This window comes from Equus quagga, chromosome 15 (genome assembly GCF_021613505.1).
Source record: "Equus quagga isolate Etosha38 chromosome 15, UCLA_HA_Equagga_1.0, whole genome shotgun sequence".
NCBI lineage: Eukaryota > Metazoa > Chordata > Mammalia > Perissodactyla > Equidae > Equus > Equus quagga.
This window is the reverse complement of record NC_060281.1, coordinates 35,023,641-35,042,445: the sequence shown is the minus strand read 5'-3', so window position 1 is coordinate 35,042,445 and position 18,805 is coordinate 35,023,641. Positions and strand designations below refer to the sequence as shown.

The following is an 18,805-nucleotide window of genomic DNA, read 5'->3' as shown; positions in this document are numbered from 1 at the left end:
ACAAAAAATCACAGTGCGAGGGAATTATGCTGCCTCTGGCCTCCACACTGCCAAGAACACCCTACCATTAAGAACTTTTCCCTCCAGAATTTTCCCTTCCTCACCCAGGGGGACTCCTCTCTGGACACCTGCAGACAAGGTACTGATTATGGTAGTGGGGCATAGATTCCCCAGAGCGCCATCCTTTCTTCTAAGTGACAGGGAACATTGATTCCCGTTTCCTCGCCAGTGAAAGGACCCATCAACATCCTTCTCTGTTCTCTACAGCTGCTGTGGCCTTTAAAATCAGGAAGACTATTTCTGCTACCATCTCCGGCTAATGCTGATTTGCTTTAGCTTTATTTAGCTGATCTGCTTTATAGACAAGTCCTTGTCTTGTCTACAGTCCCTTACAGGGCTCTCCAGAAACAGACACCACCTCCTCTGCCTGGCTCCAGATGCTTCACGGGACTCAGGCAGCTTCTTGTCCAAAGACATTCTATTCATTCCTCTACTGACAAGCAAGAAGGCACCCACACCACATCTTCTTCCTGAAGTGCCTAGCTCTGATCTCAAGCATCCTTTCCAGAAATCAACAGTCTTGTAACTGTGTCTTTCTTTCATCCCTCCCACTGCCATTTCAAACCTAGAGAATCCAGAGCAGAAGCAAGAGACCAACTTATCATCTGGAAACTGAAGGCCTAAATATCAGTGCCAGAGAATAACACATGAAGGTACGCTTGTTATTACATTGCCCTAGGAAAAAATGGCCTTGAAGATGAGAAGCACATTCTAGAATACCAAAGGAGTTTTGGGGACACATTATAGAATATTTTCTATAATAGAATTGCCTTCCAGACGCTTGAAAGGAATTATGGGCAGGGGGGTATATGTGTACACCTGTGTCTGAACTATGTATTGGGGAATTTGTGTGGACATGTAGTAAGGGTGGTGTCTGTGTGATTTGATTACTGTGTGCCTGTTCCCAGGGTTTGGCATGTTTGGACGGGAAGGCTTGCCTGGCTGAACTGGCCTGTGTCTATGCCATCACAGAATTAGAAAATTTGACTCTTTATAACTCAATATCGTTAGCACCGTGAATGTTAAGCCTGAATGCCATCTCTTGTACTTTATTCATCTCTATTATGACCCCAATGCTATGAAATTATCTAGAAATAAAGGTCAGCCTTTGCATGTACTCTCATCCTCCATGGTCCCTAGCATATTAGAGCCTGGCTTATAAAAAGAGCAAGGATCTCAGAATTAGTCAGATTTGCGTTGAAATCTTGGAAAGGATTTACAAACAGTGTGACCTTGGGCGAGTTATTTAACCTCAGTTGCCCTCCTACCTTACTCTATAAAAGAGGAGAGTTGTCTAATTCTCAGGTCAGTAAAGATCAGAGTTAATATATGAAAAGGGATATAAATTTACCCACCATTCCTGCTGTTACCTAGTGTAGGATCTCTCTAAAAATCCTGTTTCCTGATGTGAAATATGGATGTTTATTTAACACTTATTAAACACCTACTATGCACTAGGAAATGGCAGAGCCAGGACTCAAACTTGGGCAGTCTGACTCCAGAATTCAACATTAATACTTGTTCTGCCTAATGAGAATAAAATAAGAAAACCATATAAACATGATATTTTGTTGGGGGGAAGAGAGTTTTCTCCTGAAAAGTAACAAATTAGGAAATTACGATTTTTTAAATTAAGAGCAATGAATATGATATTTAAACCAAGTTATCTATATAATGATAGCTCTCAGGAAACACTCAATAGAAAGATTTCTACGTAAATTTTATCTGTCACATCAACCTTTATGGTTTCTGTACCATCAGGAAATTTGATTCAGCACTGCTCTCAAGGGTTAAAAGGCTTCCCTGTCCCCTTTTCATGTGTTTGAAAAACATTTATTGAAATTAGAGTCGGGGGATAGGACAGGAACCTTAGGGGTCATCTAGTTCAAATTCTTTCTTTTACACATGAAAATACTGAGACAAAGGGAAATGAAGTGACTTTCCCATATCAAATAACTGGCCAAAGGCAGCTATGCTAGGTGGAACCCAGGTCTCCCGACCTCTAGTTTAGTGTTCTTTCCTCTACACAGATGACTTTTGATTTAAGGGCTGATATGCACGGGCCGATCTGTGTTCATCATGATCATCACACTAGATGGTAAGTAGAAGGAACATGGACATCGGAAGCAGCCTAGGGAGAGATTCACCACAGATTAGTAGTCAGTAGTCAGCAGTATAATGGGTTGTATTAATAGAAGTAGAGGACCTCAAACAAAGAAGGTGAGAGTTCTGATCTACCAAGTGTTGGTTATACCAAACCTGGGGTGGATTGCACTTATTTTTAGGCACTATACACTGTCAAAGAAAGAGGAAGGAGGGTCAGAGTGAAATCTGTCTTCAAATATCTGAAGGGCTATCACGTAGGAGGCAGATTAGATTTCTCCTTGTGTCCTAGGAGCACAGTGTGAACCAAGAGAGCGCTGAAAGAGCGCTGATTTGGAAATCAGACAGGCCTGAGTACAAGTCCCACATAGTCACTCACCGGCCATGACCGTGGGACAATTTAGCCTTTCTAAGTTCATTCATCTATAAAATGGAGATTCGATCTTCTCATAGAGTCTGGAAAATATATCAACTATGGATACTAATATATGGCTATCCTCCTAAACTAAGAGTTCAGATCTGTAAACGAGATTACAGTCGATACTTTGTAAGTGCTTCCAGCCCTTCCCCCACCACACTCCCGCATGCCCGGGCTTTCCTTTGCTTGTAAGGGATAATGAGACCCTCCTGTTTTTCGTCCTTCCAAACTTTCTGAGTGTTTTCCTTCCTTAGGCCAACCACAGCTCAGAGGAGCGCTTCCTCCTGCTGGGTTTCTCCGACTGGCCCTCGCTGCAGCCTGTCCTCTTCGCCCTTGTCCTTCTCTGCTACCTCCTGACTCTGACGGGCAACTCGGCGCTCGTGCTGCTGGCAGTGCGCGACCCGCGCCTGCACACGCCCATGTACTACTTCCTCTGTCACCTGGCCCTGGTGGATGCGGGCTTCACCACCAGCGTGGTGCCGCCGCTGCTGGCGAACCTCCGCGGCCCGGCGCTGAGGCTGCAGCGCCACGGCTGCATGGCCCAGCTGTGCGCGTCCCTGGCGCTGGGCTCGGTCGAGTGCGTCCTCCTGGCCGTGATGGCGCTGGACCGCGCGACCGCAGTGTGCCGCCCGCTGCGCTACACCGGGCTCGCCTCGCCGCGCCTCTGCCGCGCGCTGGCCGGCGCCTCCTGGCTCGGCGGCCTCACCAACTCTGCAGCGCAAACGGCCCTCTTGGCGGCGTGGCCGCTGTGCGCGCCCCTCCGGGTGGACCACTTCTTCTGCGAGCTGCCCGCGCTGCTCAAGCTGGCCTGCGGCGGCCACCGAAACGCCACCGAGGGCCAGATGTTCGCCGCCCGCGTGCTCATCTTGCTGGTGCCGTCCGCCGTCATCCTGGCCTCGTATGGCGCCGTGGCCCGCGCTGTATGGGGCTTGCGGTCCAGCGGGGGCCGGAGGAAAGCGGTGGGCACGTGTGGGTCTCACCTGACAGCCGTCTGCCTGTTCTACGGCTCAGCCATCTACACCTACCTGCAACCCACGCACAGCTACAACCAGGGTCAGGGCAAGTTCGTTTCGCTTTTCTACACTGTAGGCACACCGGCCCTCAACCCGCTCATCTACACCCTCAGGAATAAGGAAGTGAAGGGGGCAGCGAGGAGACTCCTAGGGAGTCTGGGGAGAGGGCAAGCTGGACAGTGAGTAGGTCGGGGAGGGAAGATACTGTTAGCCCAGGGCCCAAGGATGGGAATGTCCATTGGAAAGTTAACCAATTTGGCCTTCAGGCTGATCATTTCTGTATGAGGAACTGCAAGGTTTGTCCTCAGGGAGTCCAAGGTTAATGGGGGAGATCCCTTCCTCCTGTCTGGAAATGTTCCTGTGCTTGGGGATAATCCCTATATCCTCTACTTATACAGATTTAGGGAGGGAGAAATGACCCTTGGGCTTTCTCCTAAACTGATGAAAAGAGAACGCGTGATTTGTGGAAGACCTTCTTCATTCTCAGGGGGTGCTGTAACCACCCCTCAAGAGTCCATATGCTGGAAAGATGATGTATGGCGTGACGCTTAACTTCAGCTTTCTGCGAGTCTGATGGAAGAGACCAGGGAAGACCCCGTGATGTCTGCCTTTAGGTGTCTCTCAAGTTGACAAGGAGACCATAGACTCTACCTTACAGGAGACCCCAGCCAGACAAAGGAGCCATGGTCTCTCATCTCAGGAAATCAGTCCAAGCCAGTGCCCACGTAGCCAGGTGACTAGTGCCCACCACAGAGCTCCTGACCCATAAGTGTAATAAGAAACACCCATAAGTGTGGGTTGTGCTGGGGAGGGTCAAAATGGGAAACTCTTCTGCAGGAAGTGGTTCTTGAGCAAGTTTTAAAGAAGAGAAGGGACTAGACTAGTGGAGAAGAAGGTGGACATGTCTCAGGCTGGGAGAAAAACACATGCAGTAACGATACATGAGAGAGGGACAGTGAAACAGAGGAGTAAATGAGGGGAGTAAAATGGAGGAAGGGTCTGGTGTTCTCAAGAGAGGAACAGACCCCTGGTGGTGAAGGAAGCAGAGAGCTCTATCAGCCAGAACCTGGGCAGAGTGTTGGGGTCAACCCAGAGACCAGCCCCTACGCCCCTCACCCAGACTGAGACCTCCAACCTAGAGAAGACCCACTAGACCCTAAGGAAGACACGACAGAGATTGGTCCACAATCCACCACCTTTCAGGAAGTCCGTTCCCTCCCGAAGCACATCTGCCCCCAAGGAGCCCCCACTAGAAACATGAAATCTCTGGATCTCCAGGAAAAATAGCTTTCCATGCCCACCATCATCCCCAGAAATAAGAACAGTTTAATTGGGTTTAATTAGAGAGTAAGAGGAGGCACAGTACCAGGTTTTATTTCATACCAAATAGCTTTAAGTAAGGAGAAGAGAATTAGTTGAATTGTGTTTCTAAGTTCTTTATTAATTAGATTGTAATCATGTCAGAGTAATTAATTCACTTCATAATAAATCATTTCACTGTTCTCTATAAGTAGAAATTTAATTTGGTTCAACAATTATTGAGTGATATAATACATGAAGCACTGGGCTAAACTAAGTGGAAACATAAATTAGGGAAACATGAATCTCAACCTAAAATTCACTATCTTGTTGGATGGGAAAGAAAATAGGAGTTTTTCTATAAATCACAGGGAACCAAGAAGCAAGCTGGCTTTGAATGCTATCTCTAATGTGCCTTAAAAATGTATTTTGTTGTAAGTAATATGTGATATGCAATCGTACCACTTAATCAATGGTTAGAATCAAAGAATCATAGTTGGAAAGTATTCTGTAGTCTCCCTCCCTACTTCACCCCAAATCTCCTGCTATTTCTCTCTTTCTCATTAGTTTCGGGAAATAATCAATGGATGTGGTTGGTGAGTTAGAGCTAAAAGGAAATAAACTCCTTTGCTCCTCATATCACCCCCGCCCCAGGCTGGTCAACCCCCAATGCAGTGGGATGTCAGGAAGAGTAAACTGTCCTTTCTGATGCCATAATCTGCCATGGTCTTCCCATCTTCCAGTTTCTTTCCATTGCAAGTCACGATCTGTTTCTTAGGAGATATGGCGGTCTTGGCCTTGATCATCTCTTTCACCTGGGCCACTGAGCTGGACCTTCGCACCTGGAGGAGGTACCTTTGCCCCTCATCACCCGACTCCACCAGAGTCACGTTCAACTCCTCATCACTGGGCTTCACCACCTTCAGGGTGAGGTGGATGGTCGTCTCCTTGTCAATGCCATAAGATGATAGCTTTCTCATGGGCTTAAGAGTCTTCGAGCCCAGGAGAAGAATCTGGTCCTGCACGGGAACCTTGGTCTTAGACCGGACATGTTCATTGATCTTCTTCACTCTGTCATGCGAGTTGGCATTGAAGGTCATCAATTTCCATTCCTCAGAATGGACATTCACCTGGACAACAAAGGTCAAGAGACAGTTGTCTAGATTGCCTGCCACCCTTTACACCTCTTGTTTCCCCTCCCCAATTGCTCCTGCCCTTCTGATCCTCTAGCTTTTTTACAACAAGCTGTGTCCCTCCCTTTCTTGGAACCTCTCTTTTTGAATTTCCAGGTTATAACACAAACAATAAAAACAGTCTTATCCCTTTATAGCTATACCTCTTATCCATCTCAAAATGTCATTTATGATTTCCCACCTTATTCACGTGCATCCTGTCCAGAGAAACTTCATCAAATGTTAAAAACTAAATACAACTACAAGGCATCCAAAGATGTACATCAGACTCTAAAAACAACTCCCAAAGAGAATTTCCATAACTTGACATCCTAACAGGATACTCACACGGTTGCCCTCCATGACTTCTTTAGAAGGAAACCCTGGTTAGGACACTTATTCTCTGTACTGTTAGTTTCTTTTTTAATGTTTTCTTGCTTTAAAATAATAATTTCCATATTACAGTGACACTATGTTCAATATTACTTGTCCATCTGTATTTCCTGTGTTTTTGTATCTGCCTATTGTACAATATGATCCCTTCCTTTAATTAGACCAGGACCTCGCTCACAGAAGGTAGGAACTACATCTCAGCCTTACTTCAATAATCTGAAAATGAGGAAGCTCACTCCTGTGGTGTCACTTGAAAGCCTGGGAGGACCTCCCTAATGCTCTGTTCAAAAATGCCTTCTCAATCTAGATGTCACAGGCGTTTATTCACTGGACTGTCACTCCTCTGTGCAAAGCACTGCCCTCATTCCAGGTTCTCTTTCAAGTGCATCTATTCTTATATAAGGTAATGTCAGATCAATAACAACTTAGGGTAAATGAGTTTTGTGAACCTCTCCTTTTGGAGGAGAAGGAAGCTTAAGTTTAAGAACTCTGGACCCTTAAAAAGGATAAGAGACAGAGGGCTCAAAACAGTATTTCCATAGTTCCAAATCTCACCAGCCCTGTTGAGCACAAAGCCCACTCCAACTTCCTACCGTTTATCCCTAACAGTGGCCGGTCCAAGGTATGACATAAAAGAGAACTCAGGAGCCAAATGACCAGCTTCTCTTCACAGAAGCTTCCTTCACATTCTGTAGATATCAATGCCTATCTTACCCCCTTCACAATGCCTTCCCAGCCACCCCACCTCCCTGAGCACTGTCCTTCATCCATCCCTGAACTCTCTCCCCAGCTCTTGGAGCTGCTTTCCCTTTCCCCATCCCCATTATCAAATCCCAACTTACACAGAGGCCAGAAGCCATCTCAGCAATCAAGGGAGTAGAAACAGGAGTCTGAGGAGACTGAGAGCGCACCCAGCTTATGTACAAGCAGCTGAGTTGGAAATCCCCTTCCTGGACTGTTGTGTTTGTCTAGATTTCCTGTGCACTTTGTTCTTGCATAACCTCATGAATTTTCTTTCACTTTTGCTTAAGTAGAGTCAACAAAGAAGACCTTTTGTTCAAGCCCTTCTCCCTCAGCCAGTACATTTGGCCTCCTTATTCCAAACATGGGATGGTGCTTCTCTGTTAAGAATTTTTCTCTGATTAACCCACCACTCCCAGTCCTGACTTATGACCATCCAGCCTGCTTCCCTGGGCCCTCGCTGGCTTGAAGACCCTTAGTACTAGATTGTCCTCTCCTGCTGCTTTTAAGGACCCTCCCGCCATCCGTCAGGGGCCTTCCTGAGAGCATGTATGCCCAGGAGAGGACAGAGCTGGTGTGCAGTGATGTGAGTGTGAGCAGCCTGTTCACACTAGCCCGGCAGGATGTGTGAAGCAGGCTTGAGAAGACAAAGTATAAATAACCCTGGACTAAGAAATGATGAGACTGCCACTTACTACATTACCTTGGGCAAGTCTGTGCACCTCCTTAGATGTTGGTTTTCTGATCTATGAAACGACATGATTGAGAGAATTCCTAAATGTCTTCCAGGCTCAGACAACTTTGTGTATAAAATGTCCTTTACAAAGAACTTTATACTCTTGGGTCTTGAGGTCCTCAACATACTTCTTCCCTGTCCCAGAACCTGCAACCCAAATCTGCTACTTGAGAACAATCCAAAGCCAACAGTCAAATGCTTACTCCACCTTCCACACATAAAGCCATCACACATCCACTCTCACATCTCAGTGCCTCTATTTCCCCAGCTGTCTTCCTGGGCTCTCCTCCCACTGTGATCACAGATACCTAAGGTGCTGCTCACTCCCTGGCCCTTGAGATTGGGATAGGGACAAAAAGAGGGTGCATGAGCTGTGTGCCCTCAGAGAATTTACTCAATATGACTCTCATCCTCCTAACATTCCAAATTAAGCACTCCCCTCTCCCAGACTCTCAGGACATTGCCACAAAAAAATATTTTTTCACAAAAGCACTTATTGGGGCCGGCCCCATGGTTGAGTGGTTAAGTTCGTGCGCTTCGCTTTGGCGGCCTGGGGTTTTGCCGGTTCGGATCCGGGCGCGGACACGGTACCACTCATCAGGTCACGTTGAGGCGGCGTCCCATATGCCACAACTAGAAGGATCCACAACTAAAATATACAACTACATGCTGGGGGGATTTAGGGAGAAAAAAGCAGGAAAAAAAAAGCATTTATTAAAAGTGCTCCAAACATTTTTCAAATTAAAAAGCTCGTAAAAGGGGTCGGCCCCCTGGTGTACTGGTTGGGTTCACGCACTCTGCTTCGGCGGACTGGATTTGGCAGTTGGGATCCTAGGCACAGACCTACACACTGCTCATCAAGCCACGCTGAGGTGGCATCCCACATTTAAGAACTAGACAGATGTACAACTAGGATATAAAGCTATGTGCTGGGGCTTTGGGAAGAAAAAAAAAAGAGGAAGATTGGCAACAGATGTTAGCTCAGGGCCAATCTTCCTCACCAAAACAAGTACACCTAAAAAAAAAAGCTTGTAAAAATGCCAAGTTATCACCTTTGCTTGCTGTGTTTTCAGTAGCCATTTACTGTATCTTCAGTCACTGATAGATTTCAAATGATCCCGTTTTATTCCAGGGGTTTCCATCCTGGAGAATTTGGATTTACAGAAGCGCCTACATAGAGTAATGGGATCCAAGTGCTTATTCCTATATTTCAAAAAGCTTAACATCAATCATGTTCTTCTATTTGAAGCTCTTATTAGTCAGTTAATAAAATTGAAAAAACTAATTATTATTTCAGTGTATTTTTGTGGGGTAGACATACATTTTTAAATACATAGGATGAATAGGAAGGGGCAAGAAGTGCCTGATGGAACAGACTGGAAACCTTGGTGCCTGATAGTCTCCTTTCTGATATCTCTCTGGGATCTTGGTGTCTTCTCTGTTTAGAACCTGGATTGTGAACTTTGGCTGGTGCACAGCAGAGAAGGCTGCCCTGCATCCTCTATCCAATAGGATTTAGGGATTCTGAAACATCACCAGTGGCTAGGCAGAAAATGTGAGATCAGGTTTAGGGTGAAAGAGAAAAAGAAAGCCCTGCAGCAGGTTAGTGATGGGGGATGGACCAGGTAAAAGAGACAGGAAAATCTGTAAAAGCCCAGCCTGACTAAACTGTTTTTGCTTTTCAAATTTTATTTGCACCAATTATCTTCTTAGATCTTTATGTCATTTCTGGAAATGGAAGAGGGAGAGTAAATGTTTAAAGCTGCTTAAAATTAAATTACTCCCTTCTTGGGGGCCAGCCCTATGGTGCAGCGGTTAAGTTCGCACATTCTCCTTCTCAGCAGTCCGGGGTTCGCTGGTTCAGATCCCGGGGGCAGACACGGCACTGCTTGGCAAAAGCCATGCTGTGGTAGGCGTCCCACTTGTAAAAGTAGAGGAAGATGGGCATGGATGTTAGCTCAGGGCCAGTCTTCTCAGCAAAAAGAGGAAGATTGGCAGTAGTTAGCTCAGGGCTAATCTTCCTCAAAAAAAATAAATTAAATTACTCCTTTCTCATATCTTTTCCCAGTATCTTCTTCCCAGTAGCCTACACCATCTTGGTGCCAATGTCTGCATTCTCAAGGGGAAGCAGGGAACCTTAGCCAGAAGTTCCAGGAGGGGGAGCCCAGGAATGACATTCCCCAGGAAAGATATTTGTCTGCTCATGCCCCTCAGATATACACCCACCACCCAGACTAAGCTGCAGATCGGTAGGCCTAGCTGCTTCTGTGCACAGTTCCCCGAGTTCCCTGCACATCCTTGAACATGCCAAGCTCTCTTCCACCAGCTCATTGAGCGTGCCTTTCCCTCCAACTCTACCTGTATCATCATGAATTTATAAGAATATGCAGTGTGAGGGGTATCTCCTCCAGGAAGCCTTCCCTAACTCTCCTCCCTCCTATTCTGGGTCATGTGCCCATCTTCTGTCCTCTCACACTCCCTCCATAAGCCTCTCAGAGCACATTTCTCCAGCAAGAAGATCATCTGTTTACTTGTCTGTTGCCTCAGTAAACAGCAGGCATCTGGAGGGTCATGATCATGTCTAAATTAACTTGTATCTTCAGCACTTCCCAGGCATATTATCTGGCACAGAAAATATTTAATAAATATTTGCTAAATGCATGAATGAATTTATAAATGAATAAGTAAGTGAATAACAAAAAATGGAAAATATTTAGTGAGTACTTATTATACTTCAGGAACTGCATATTATTAAATGGTACCTCATTAACTGTTTTAGCATTCTAATGAGGTAAATATTAGTATCTTATTGATAAGCAAGAAGCTAACTCACCCACAGTCATATTATTAGTAGCTGATAAGCAAGAGTTCAAATGCAAATCTCCACTTCTATAGTCCTTATCTTCTTCTTATCACATTGTGCTTCACTGGAAAGAAAAGGCCTTCTCATTACAGGAAAGGTGCAAGTTAGGGGAAGGGATACAGAGAGACAAAGGAAAGCAGAGAATGCAAGGAGCCTTGGGAAGAGTGAAAATAAGAAGAGTTTGGGGGCCCTTATGTAGGTAGGAGTATTGCCAGCTGTAAGGCCCTGCCTAGATCACTCTATCCTGCCCGACTTGGCAGAAGTAAGCAAAGAGCCTGTGAGAGCAGGAGCCAGAACCTGGAGGAAGGGATGGCCCCATGGCCAAGTGGTTAAGTTTCCGTGCTCCACTTTGGCGGCCCAGGGTTTCACTGGTTCGGATCCTGGAGGACCTAGCACCACTCATCAAGCCATGCTGAGGGGCATCCCACTTAGCACAACCAGAAGTACCTACAACTGGAATATACAACTATATACTGTGGGACTTTGAGGAGAAGAAGAAGAAAAGAAAAAAGATTGGCAACAGTGTTAGCTCAGGGCCAATCTTTAAAAAAAATACAGAACCCGGAGCAAGATTGCAGCCTGGTGCAAAGGTAACTGAGAACTGCTGTCCCGGGACTGTGAGTGTTAACGATGCCACTGTCATGCAACTCTAGGTGTCAGCAGAGGAATGCCCACTGGAGCTGGGGACTTCAGAGGATTCCCTACCCAGAGAGGATCCGGATTTCTGAGAAACAGTGTCCTTTCAAAGAATGAGAATAACAAATCTGGACTCTAATCTTCTCTTCTCTCTTTTCCCTCCTCCCTTGCTCTGTGAAATTCCCTTCTGCCCTCAGGCCAGGGCAGGGCTTTTCCCAAACACCCTGGTGCCACTTTGTTGACCACAGGTAGGATTTCTTCCCAGGACCTGATTTCTTCTTTGCTTCTTACCACATGTCAATCTGACATATTTTTTCCTCTATGTTACAATAACTTTTTTCACAGGCAGAAAGATCTCTTTTCATTTGCCCCTCTAACAAATTCAGAAAACCAACAAAGGTGAAAAATCATGCTATGGAGATCTTGCCAGGTTATAAGACAAATGTCTCCTCTACCTTCAAACCTCCCAGCATGGCCCCAGCTGATGGGCATCTTGGGCTAGTCACTGCTCCCACTGAGGCCTCCCTGGAGCAGAGGCCTCTTTCCTGTCTCTTTAATAATGTCCGTGAATGGGTTTGTAAAACTGCTTTGATGTCTATAATATTGCTTCAGAATGGCCAACCGTGTTTTATATTAAGCTAGTAAGATTTTGGATTGTTTGCTATTGTAGCATAGCCTAGCCTGAGTAATATACTCCAAAACTGAAGTAGCAGGAAGGAGAGTGTGAAATGTAAGCATTATCCTCAGACAAGAACAAGGAGGATAACTGACAGGGACAAACATGTCATACAGCAGATTGAAGGGACATTCATACATGAATATGCATATGCCTTTTTGGATGAACCACTTAAAAGAAAGTTGCATTAAGCATGACATTTTGTCCTTAAATAGTTCATTGTGTATCTTTCTAAGCACAAGGGCATTCTTCTACATAGCCACAATACTAATATCACACCCAAGGAATTTAACATTGATACAATAATATAAAGTCCATATTCAATTTTCCCAATTGCCCCAAAAGTCTTTAAAGCTGTTTTGTTTTTGTTTGTATCCAATCAAGGATCATGTATTACATTTTATTGTTATGCTTTTTAGTCCCCTTTGATCTAGAACAGTATCACTCTCCACCTTTGTTTTCCATTTAAAGACACTGATATTTTTGAGGAGTCTGAGCCAGTTTTTTGTAGAAGGTGCCACAATCTGGGTTTTCTAATTATCTTCTTATAATTTTATTCAAGTTAAACATTTGTGGCAAGAATACTACATAGGTTACCCTAATAGAGCTTTTACCTGGGCACATAGCAATCCAGATTATTCTACCCATTCTGCTCCCTGTAACATGTGTGACACCGTATTAAGCCATAAGAAGGCCACACTCCAGGAACACAAGACTAATTCACTGAAAGGAAACTAGATTCCTGAGGACTCATTGAATCATACAAGCTATATTGCTCTGAACGGCAAAACATCAGACATTTAAGTGAAAAGTAAATAAATTTTCATCCTTTTTGAGCCACTGATATTTTCATTACTTTCAGCAAAATATAATAGAAGGGGCAAATCCAAGGGAATTGGAAGGAAACTAAGTAGGAGACCTATTATAAGTAAATCTGGAACTTCTAGTTATGTGAACTTATTGTTTAAACTAGTTTGAGTTTGGGGCTTGTTGTTGTAATGATTATTATTACATGTCTTGAAAACATCCTATCTGACACACAGACTTTATCATGTCTATGAAAATCTGGAAGAACGTAAAAGAAAATAAATCAAATAATAAAACCATGTGCTGATGGTACAAAGAAAGTTCTTATATAATAAGTTAAAAGATCAAAACAAGAGAAATTAGGAACAATTTTTCAAGAAAATGACATTTATCAGTCCACCAAGGTCAAAAATACATTTATTTCTCTTTTATATTCTCAGTGCTCTGTAGAATGACTGAAATATGTAAGGGACTATGAAATGATTGTCACATAAACTAATTGCTGAATTATATCAATAGCAATGAGATAGAAAAAATTGCATTATTACCTTTCATAAGTGTATAGGACATCTACAATAATGAAAAGAAGAAAATCATGAGAAAGGAGAAGAAAATAAAAATGGTTGAACCAGAGATATTATAGGAGAGCTAAGACAAACAGCCCTGGACATTTTCTCTGAAGTGTTCTTGACAGGTCACCCTGTAATTTCTGCTACCTAAGAAGCAGACTCCAAAACAACAGATTAATTGGTTATGTGAAGAGCTCTCCAATTAATTGGTTATGTGAAGAGCTCTCCCCATTGGAAAGTCAAATAAGCCTGGAGACTCAGGTCCTCAGAGACGTTAAGAAGAGATCAAATCTAAGAGTATCTTCCTCATGAGGGATCCACTAAATAGAGAAAGAAGAAAATAAGTAAGTCATGAAATACCATCTGCCTTTATCACTGGTTATTTCTCCAAATAGAAAGACATTGCTCAGGTAATATCTCCTGGAAAACACTGAAAGAGCCACTAAGGTGGAATGAACCAAGGACTCTTCAACTGCAAAAATATATCAGGGTATGACTTTGTATTTTTAGTGTACGTTCTTGAATATGGTTATCTTTTTGCATAGAATTTGGATTTATGCATATATTTAATTGTATCTCTGGGTGTTTTTATATTTTTATGTTAAATGTGTTTTCACTTTCATTGTTGTTTGTAATGATATTTGTATGTATATACAATACATGATTTATTTATGACCTTAGATGAACCTGGAATCTGAAGATATTGGGTGATTTATTCTTCCGTGTTTGTGCTTAGAAATGTAATATGTTAGTGAGTGGATCTGTGAAGGTTAGGTATGTGGTTTTGAGATGTGCAGATGTTTATGGTATAAGGCGATGAAGTTTGAGAGTCTATAAAATTCAGAAATAAGCAACCAAGAAAGACCTTATCATCTCCTTCCTGAGCATCTTTAAAAACTAGAGAGATCTTGACTCCTTTGGATAACTGAACTGTTTAACAGCCTCCTGGAGCTTGAAAGAGATGATCTTTCAAATTTCCTTTCTCCTCCTTGAAAACCACGAAATGGCAAAATGAGAGAAAAAGAAGAGAGTCTTAATAGATCAGGTAACTGAAAAAGGAGCAGGAAAAAGAGGGGGAAAACAGGAGAAAATTCAGTCAGAGAGGAGACAAGTTGAGAGGAAAGGAAAGAGAAAACACATGAAAGAAGGAAAGAAAAAGACAGAAATAGAAAGACTTCAGAGGAAGAAGAATACAAGAGAAAATTCCCTAGTCTTGGAATGGGATTTTTCAACACTCTGAACATAGAACACATTCTGGCCTTGAGCAGGAAAACGTCTACTGGAAGGGAAATTCTGTCCCCAGGCTTATGGGAAGGATGAGAAGGGGAGAAAAAAGTGAAAAGGGGGCCAGAATGATCCAACCCTCACCTAGGGAGAAAATGAAAACAGAATTCAATGTGTTCTTATGAAAGGTGGGCACAATCAGGAAAAGGCCAGGTGAGGGAACTAGGCTGAGAGAGCCAAACATTCACCCTGGCTTCCAAGAGTGGGCGAGGGCCCGGATGGACTCAGGGCTGCCCTACATCAAAGGCCATGAGATTCTAAGAGAAATGCAGTTCCAAACTTTGAACAGATGCAGAAAGGCGTCATTTTTGCCCTCTTCACAGTTCCGTAATTGCAACTTTCCCTTACCATTCCTTTCATCCTCCAGTCAGAAGGGATGTGTGCAGGATGTGCACCAACACGTCTGTGGTGACTGAATTCATTCTTGCAGGCTTCTCCCACCTGGCCAGCCTGCAGGGCTTGCTCTTCTCGCTCTTCCTCACCATCTACCTGCTCACTGTGGCAGGCAACCTCCTCACTGTGGTGCTGGTCTCAGCTGATTCTGCCCTCTGGTCCCCTATGTACTTCTTCCTTCGAATCCTCTCAGCCCTGGAGATTGGCTGCATGTCTGTCACTGTCCCCCTGCTGCTTCACCACCTCCTCACTGGTCAGCGCCACATCCCTCGCTCTGGCTGTGCACTGCAGATGTTCTTCTTTCTCTTTTTTGGTGCCACGGAGTGTTGCCTCTTGGCAGCCATGGCTTTGACCGCTACGCCACCATCTGCAAACCCCTTTCCTGCCCGCTTCTGCTGAGCCATCGGATTTGCCTACAGCTAGCGTGGGCCTGTGGAGCAACGGTGGGCCTGAGCCACACCTCCTTCATCTTCTCCTTGCCCTTCTGTGGCCCCAATGCTATTCCACACTTCTGTGAGACCCAGCCCATGCTGCAGCTGATATGTGGAGTCATCTCACTCAAGGAACTACAGATTATCCTGGCTGCTGCCCTCATCATCCTCTGCCCCTTTGGCCTCATCCTGGGCTCCTATGGGAGTATCTTGGCTACTATCTTCCGGATCCCATCTGCTGTTGGCCGTCGCAAGGCCTTCTCCACCTGCTCCTCCCACCTGGTCGTGGTCTCCCTCTTCTATAGCACTGCCATCTTTATCTACATCCATCCTAAGGCCAGCTACGATCCAGCCACTGACCCTCTGCTTTCTCTCTTCTATGCTGTAGTCACCCCCATCCTCAATCCCATCATCTATAGCCTGAGGAACACTGATGTCAAGGCTGCCCTAAAGAGAACCGTCCAGAAAATAAGGGCTGCAGAGGTTTGACAAGGGGTTGATGATCATGACTGACATTCTCAGTCAGCCCCAAATCACCAGTTATCAAAGAGAGAGGAGGCGAGGTTCCCATCTTGGGGGAAGGCCATCCTGTCAAGAAGGCACAGTTACATTTGAAGAACTACTGGAGCCAAACCCCACCCCCCCCTTAGACTCCCACAACACACACACATGCTCTATCCTGCGTTCTGTTATAAGAAACAAGAAATTCAAGATGGAGGGTCAACTTTTCAAGCAGAGCAAGTTGATAACTAGGGAAAAGTTATAAAATGTCATCTCCACCAGACTATCAAGGTAATAAAATTTTCAGGTCCTTAAACTTTTTTTGACATTTATACATCCTGGGTAAGGCATTTGTTTCATCCGTGGTACTGCTGGTTAGTACATTAGCACCCATAATTATACCTAATTAAATCCATCACCAGGCAAAGTGCAAAGTCCTTAAGATGTGAAGAGGGGCCAGAAAAGTTCAATGACAGTAAGTTCGTATTGGAACCAGTGTGACACAGTGGTTAAGAGAATAGATTTTAATGTTATATTTTAATTCAAATCTTAATTCTTCTAACTGTTTAGCATGTGATCACAGGAGAATGATATAATCTCCCTTAATTTCTTTATCCATAAAGTTGGGATAATAATAGAGTATATTTCCTTGGGTTCTTGTGAGGATTTATACACTTGTAAACCACCAAGCTTAATATCTGGCACAAAATAACGTCTCAATAAGTGTTTTTATTAGTGAGTCAGACAGTTCAGCACAGGGGATAATATCTACCCCACATCGGGTGCCTTTGTTGGAGGAGAGAATGGTATTTTTAGAATGTCAATGGCATTGGCAACCAAGACACCCAAAGGAGAATGGAGGAAGAGACTCCACATGCCACTGCTACTGGAACTGCCACCCAGCCCAGACATGAAACAAACACAACCTGGACACTGAGAGCAAATATAACAGGGAAGTACAGGAGAGTCAAAGACATGAGATGAGCTGCATCAACCAAAAAAGATGTCTCAGAGGGACAAGTGTTCATTAATAATTAAAAGTACAATCTACATCTTTTTTCTTATTCCCAACACTTCGTTCAATTTTACAAGCATTTATTGAAGGCCTTTCATGTGCCCATTACTCTGCTAGGCACTGTAGTGAAGACCAAGTAAATACAGGGTGGTGATTTTGCCCAGATAGTGCTTGCTGTCTGGTTGGGGAGATAATGCTGATTCTCATGAAACTGTCAGAGAACAATGAAAAGTAGAGAAGACAATAAATGGTTACATCCTTACTCTCTACCCCACAGGGAAGCAGGATGGCCTTCCCTGCCTGTGAACTGCCTGGCTCCTTGATTTTCAAAGGAGAAATCCAACCCAGTCCCTAACATATTCCTACCATCTGCATACTTATCAATTGAGTAAAATCTTAAAACTATTGCTCCTTAATACTAGTAAAGACCTCAATAGAGAGGGACAACATTTAGGAAGGGTTGCCTAAAGGATGGTAATACAGCTTTCCTTCTGATAATCTAAAGTGTTGTCTCCAAACCAAAGCAGACCAGCAGAGAGATGCATACCTAAATGCACTGTTTTCCACTTCCTTCTTATTTCTAACCACCCCACAACATCCTTCATACAACTATTATTGCTAAAGGGTGCTTTGGTTTTCTATCATTTGTTTACACTGAGGAAGATTACAAGAAGCAACATTATGAAACTCTCAGAGGAAAACTTTCTCTCCCATTTCAGTGCTAGTAATAACTGTATTTCTGTCATATAAGCAATAACTTTTTTCTGACAGCTTTACGAGGGTACAATTGCCATATAATAAAATTGGATATATTTAAGAGCACAAGTTGATAAGTTATTGCATATCCCTTGTATGGGTATATTACAACTTGTTTATCCACTAACCTAATGATGGAAATTAGGGTTGTTCCCAGTTTTCAGTTATTGCAAATAAAGCTGCTATGATCATTTGTGTACAAGTTTTTGTATGCTATCATTTCTTTTGGATAAATATCTAGGTGTGGAATAGCTGGTCCGTATGGAAGGTATGTGTTTAACTCTTTAGGAAACTAAGTAATCACTTTCTACTCTTTCATGACAACTGCTGAGCTTATAGCCAAGTTTTTAACTCATTTCCAGGATACATACATCTGCTTACAGTAAGCTTTTGAAATACTCACCTGATTTCTGATTTCACCTGACTTTATATATTCTACAATTTTGTCTGGTCTACCTCATCCTCATTTTGTGCATATTGTGTAAGGCACATTAAAGGGTCTCACAGAGGGACACCAGCTCCCTGTCTGGTGGGAATCTCCCAGGAGGAGAAAGGCTTATCAGCATCTATGGTGTTATTAGAAGGCAGTCCCCAACAACAAGGAGGTTTGCAAACCAGGCACACGTACTAAAAACATTAACACAACTGTCTGACAAGGTCCCTAAAATTATACCCTTAAAGACTCATGAAAGCTCTTCTGTTTGAATCACAGATAAGTTTTTACTTCAGGAATTTCTGAAAAAGCTCGCTACCTGAGTCTTTTATCATTTACAGCTTAAGGGAGAGTTCTAGGAGCAAGAGGTCACAGGACTTGGAACCCAGACAGGTGGAGAGGGAATGATGAGAGGCAGACCAAAGGCAAAAAGGAAGGTTCTCGAAATATGGAAAGGGTGGAAAGCAGCTAAGTTCAACTTTGTCCATGTCCCAGTTGTGCCCCAG

The 18,805-nt window shown here is 43.8% G+C and overlaps 3 protein-coding genes across 3 annotated transcripts; 2 read left to right on the top strand and 1 right to left on the bottom strand.

The window, feature by feature from the left end:
- Positions 1 to 707: 707 nt before the first annotated feature.
- On the top strand, positions 708 to 3,777 carry LOC124227062 (putative olfactory receptor 2I1). Its single transcript, XM_046640971.1, has 2 exons — positions 708 to 713; positions 2,836 to 3,777. Exons 1-2 carry the CDS (start codon positions 708 to 710, stop codon positions 3,775 to 3,777), a joined length of 948 nt encoding a protein of 315 aa, XP_046496927.1.
- Positions 3,778 to 4,998: 1,221 nt separating this feature from the next.
- UBD (ubiquitin D) lies at positions 4,999 to 7,383 on the bottom strand. Its single transcript, XM_046640552.1, has 2 exons — positions 7,301 to 7,383; positions 4,999 to 6,023 (listed from the first exon to the last, which is right to left on the bottom strand). Exons 1-2 carry the CDS (start codon positions 7,316 to 7,318, stop codon positions 5,553 to 5,555), a joined length of 489 nt encoding a protein of 162 aa, XP_046496508.1. The 5' UTR covers positions 7,319 to 7,383; the 3' UTR covers positions 4,999 to 5,552.
- A 7,774-nt stretch (positions 7,384 to 15,157) lies between these two features.
- Positions 15,158 to 16,083, top strand: LOC124226113 (olfactory receptor 10C1-like). The gene is given in 2 exon segments (XM_046638932.1): positions 15,158 to 15,509; positions 15,512 to 16,083. Coding segments are annotated over 2 exon segments (924 nt in total).
- Positions 16,084 to 18,805: the final 2,722 nt, after the last annotated feature.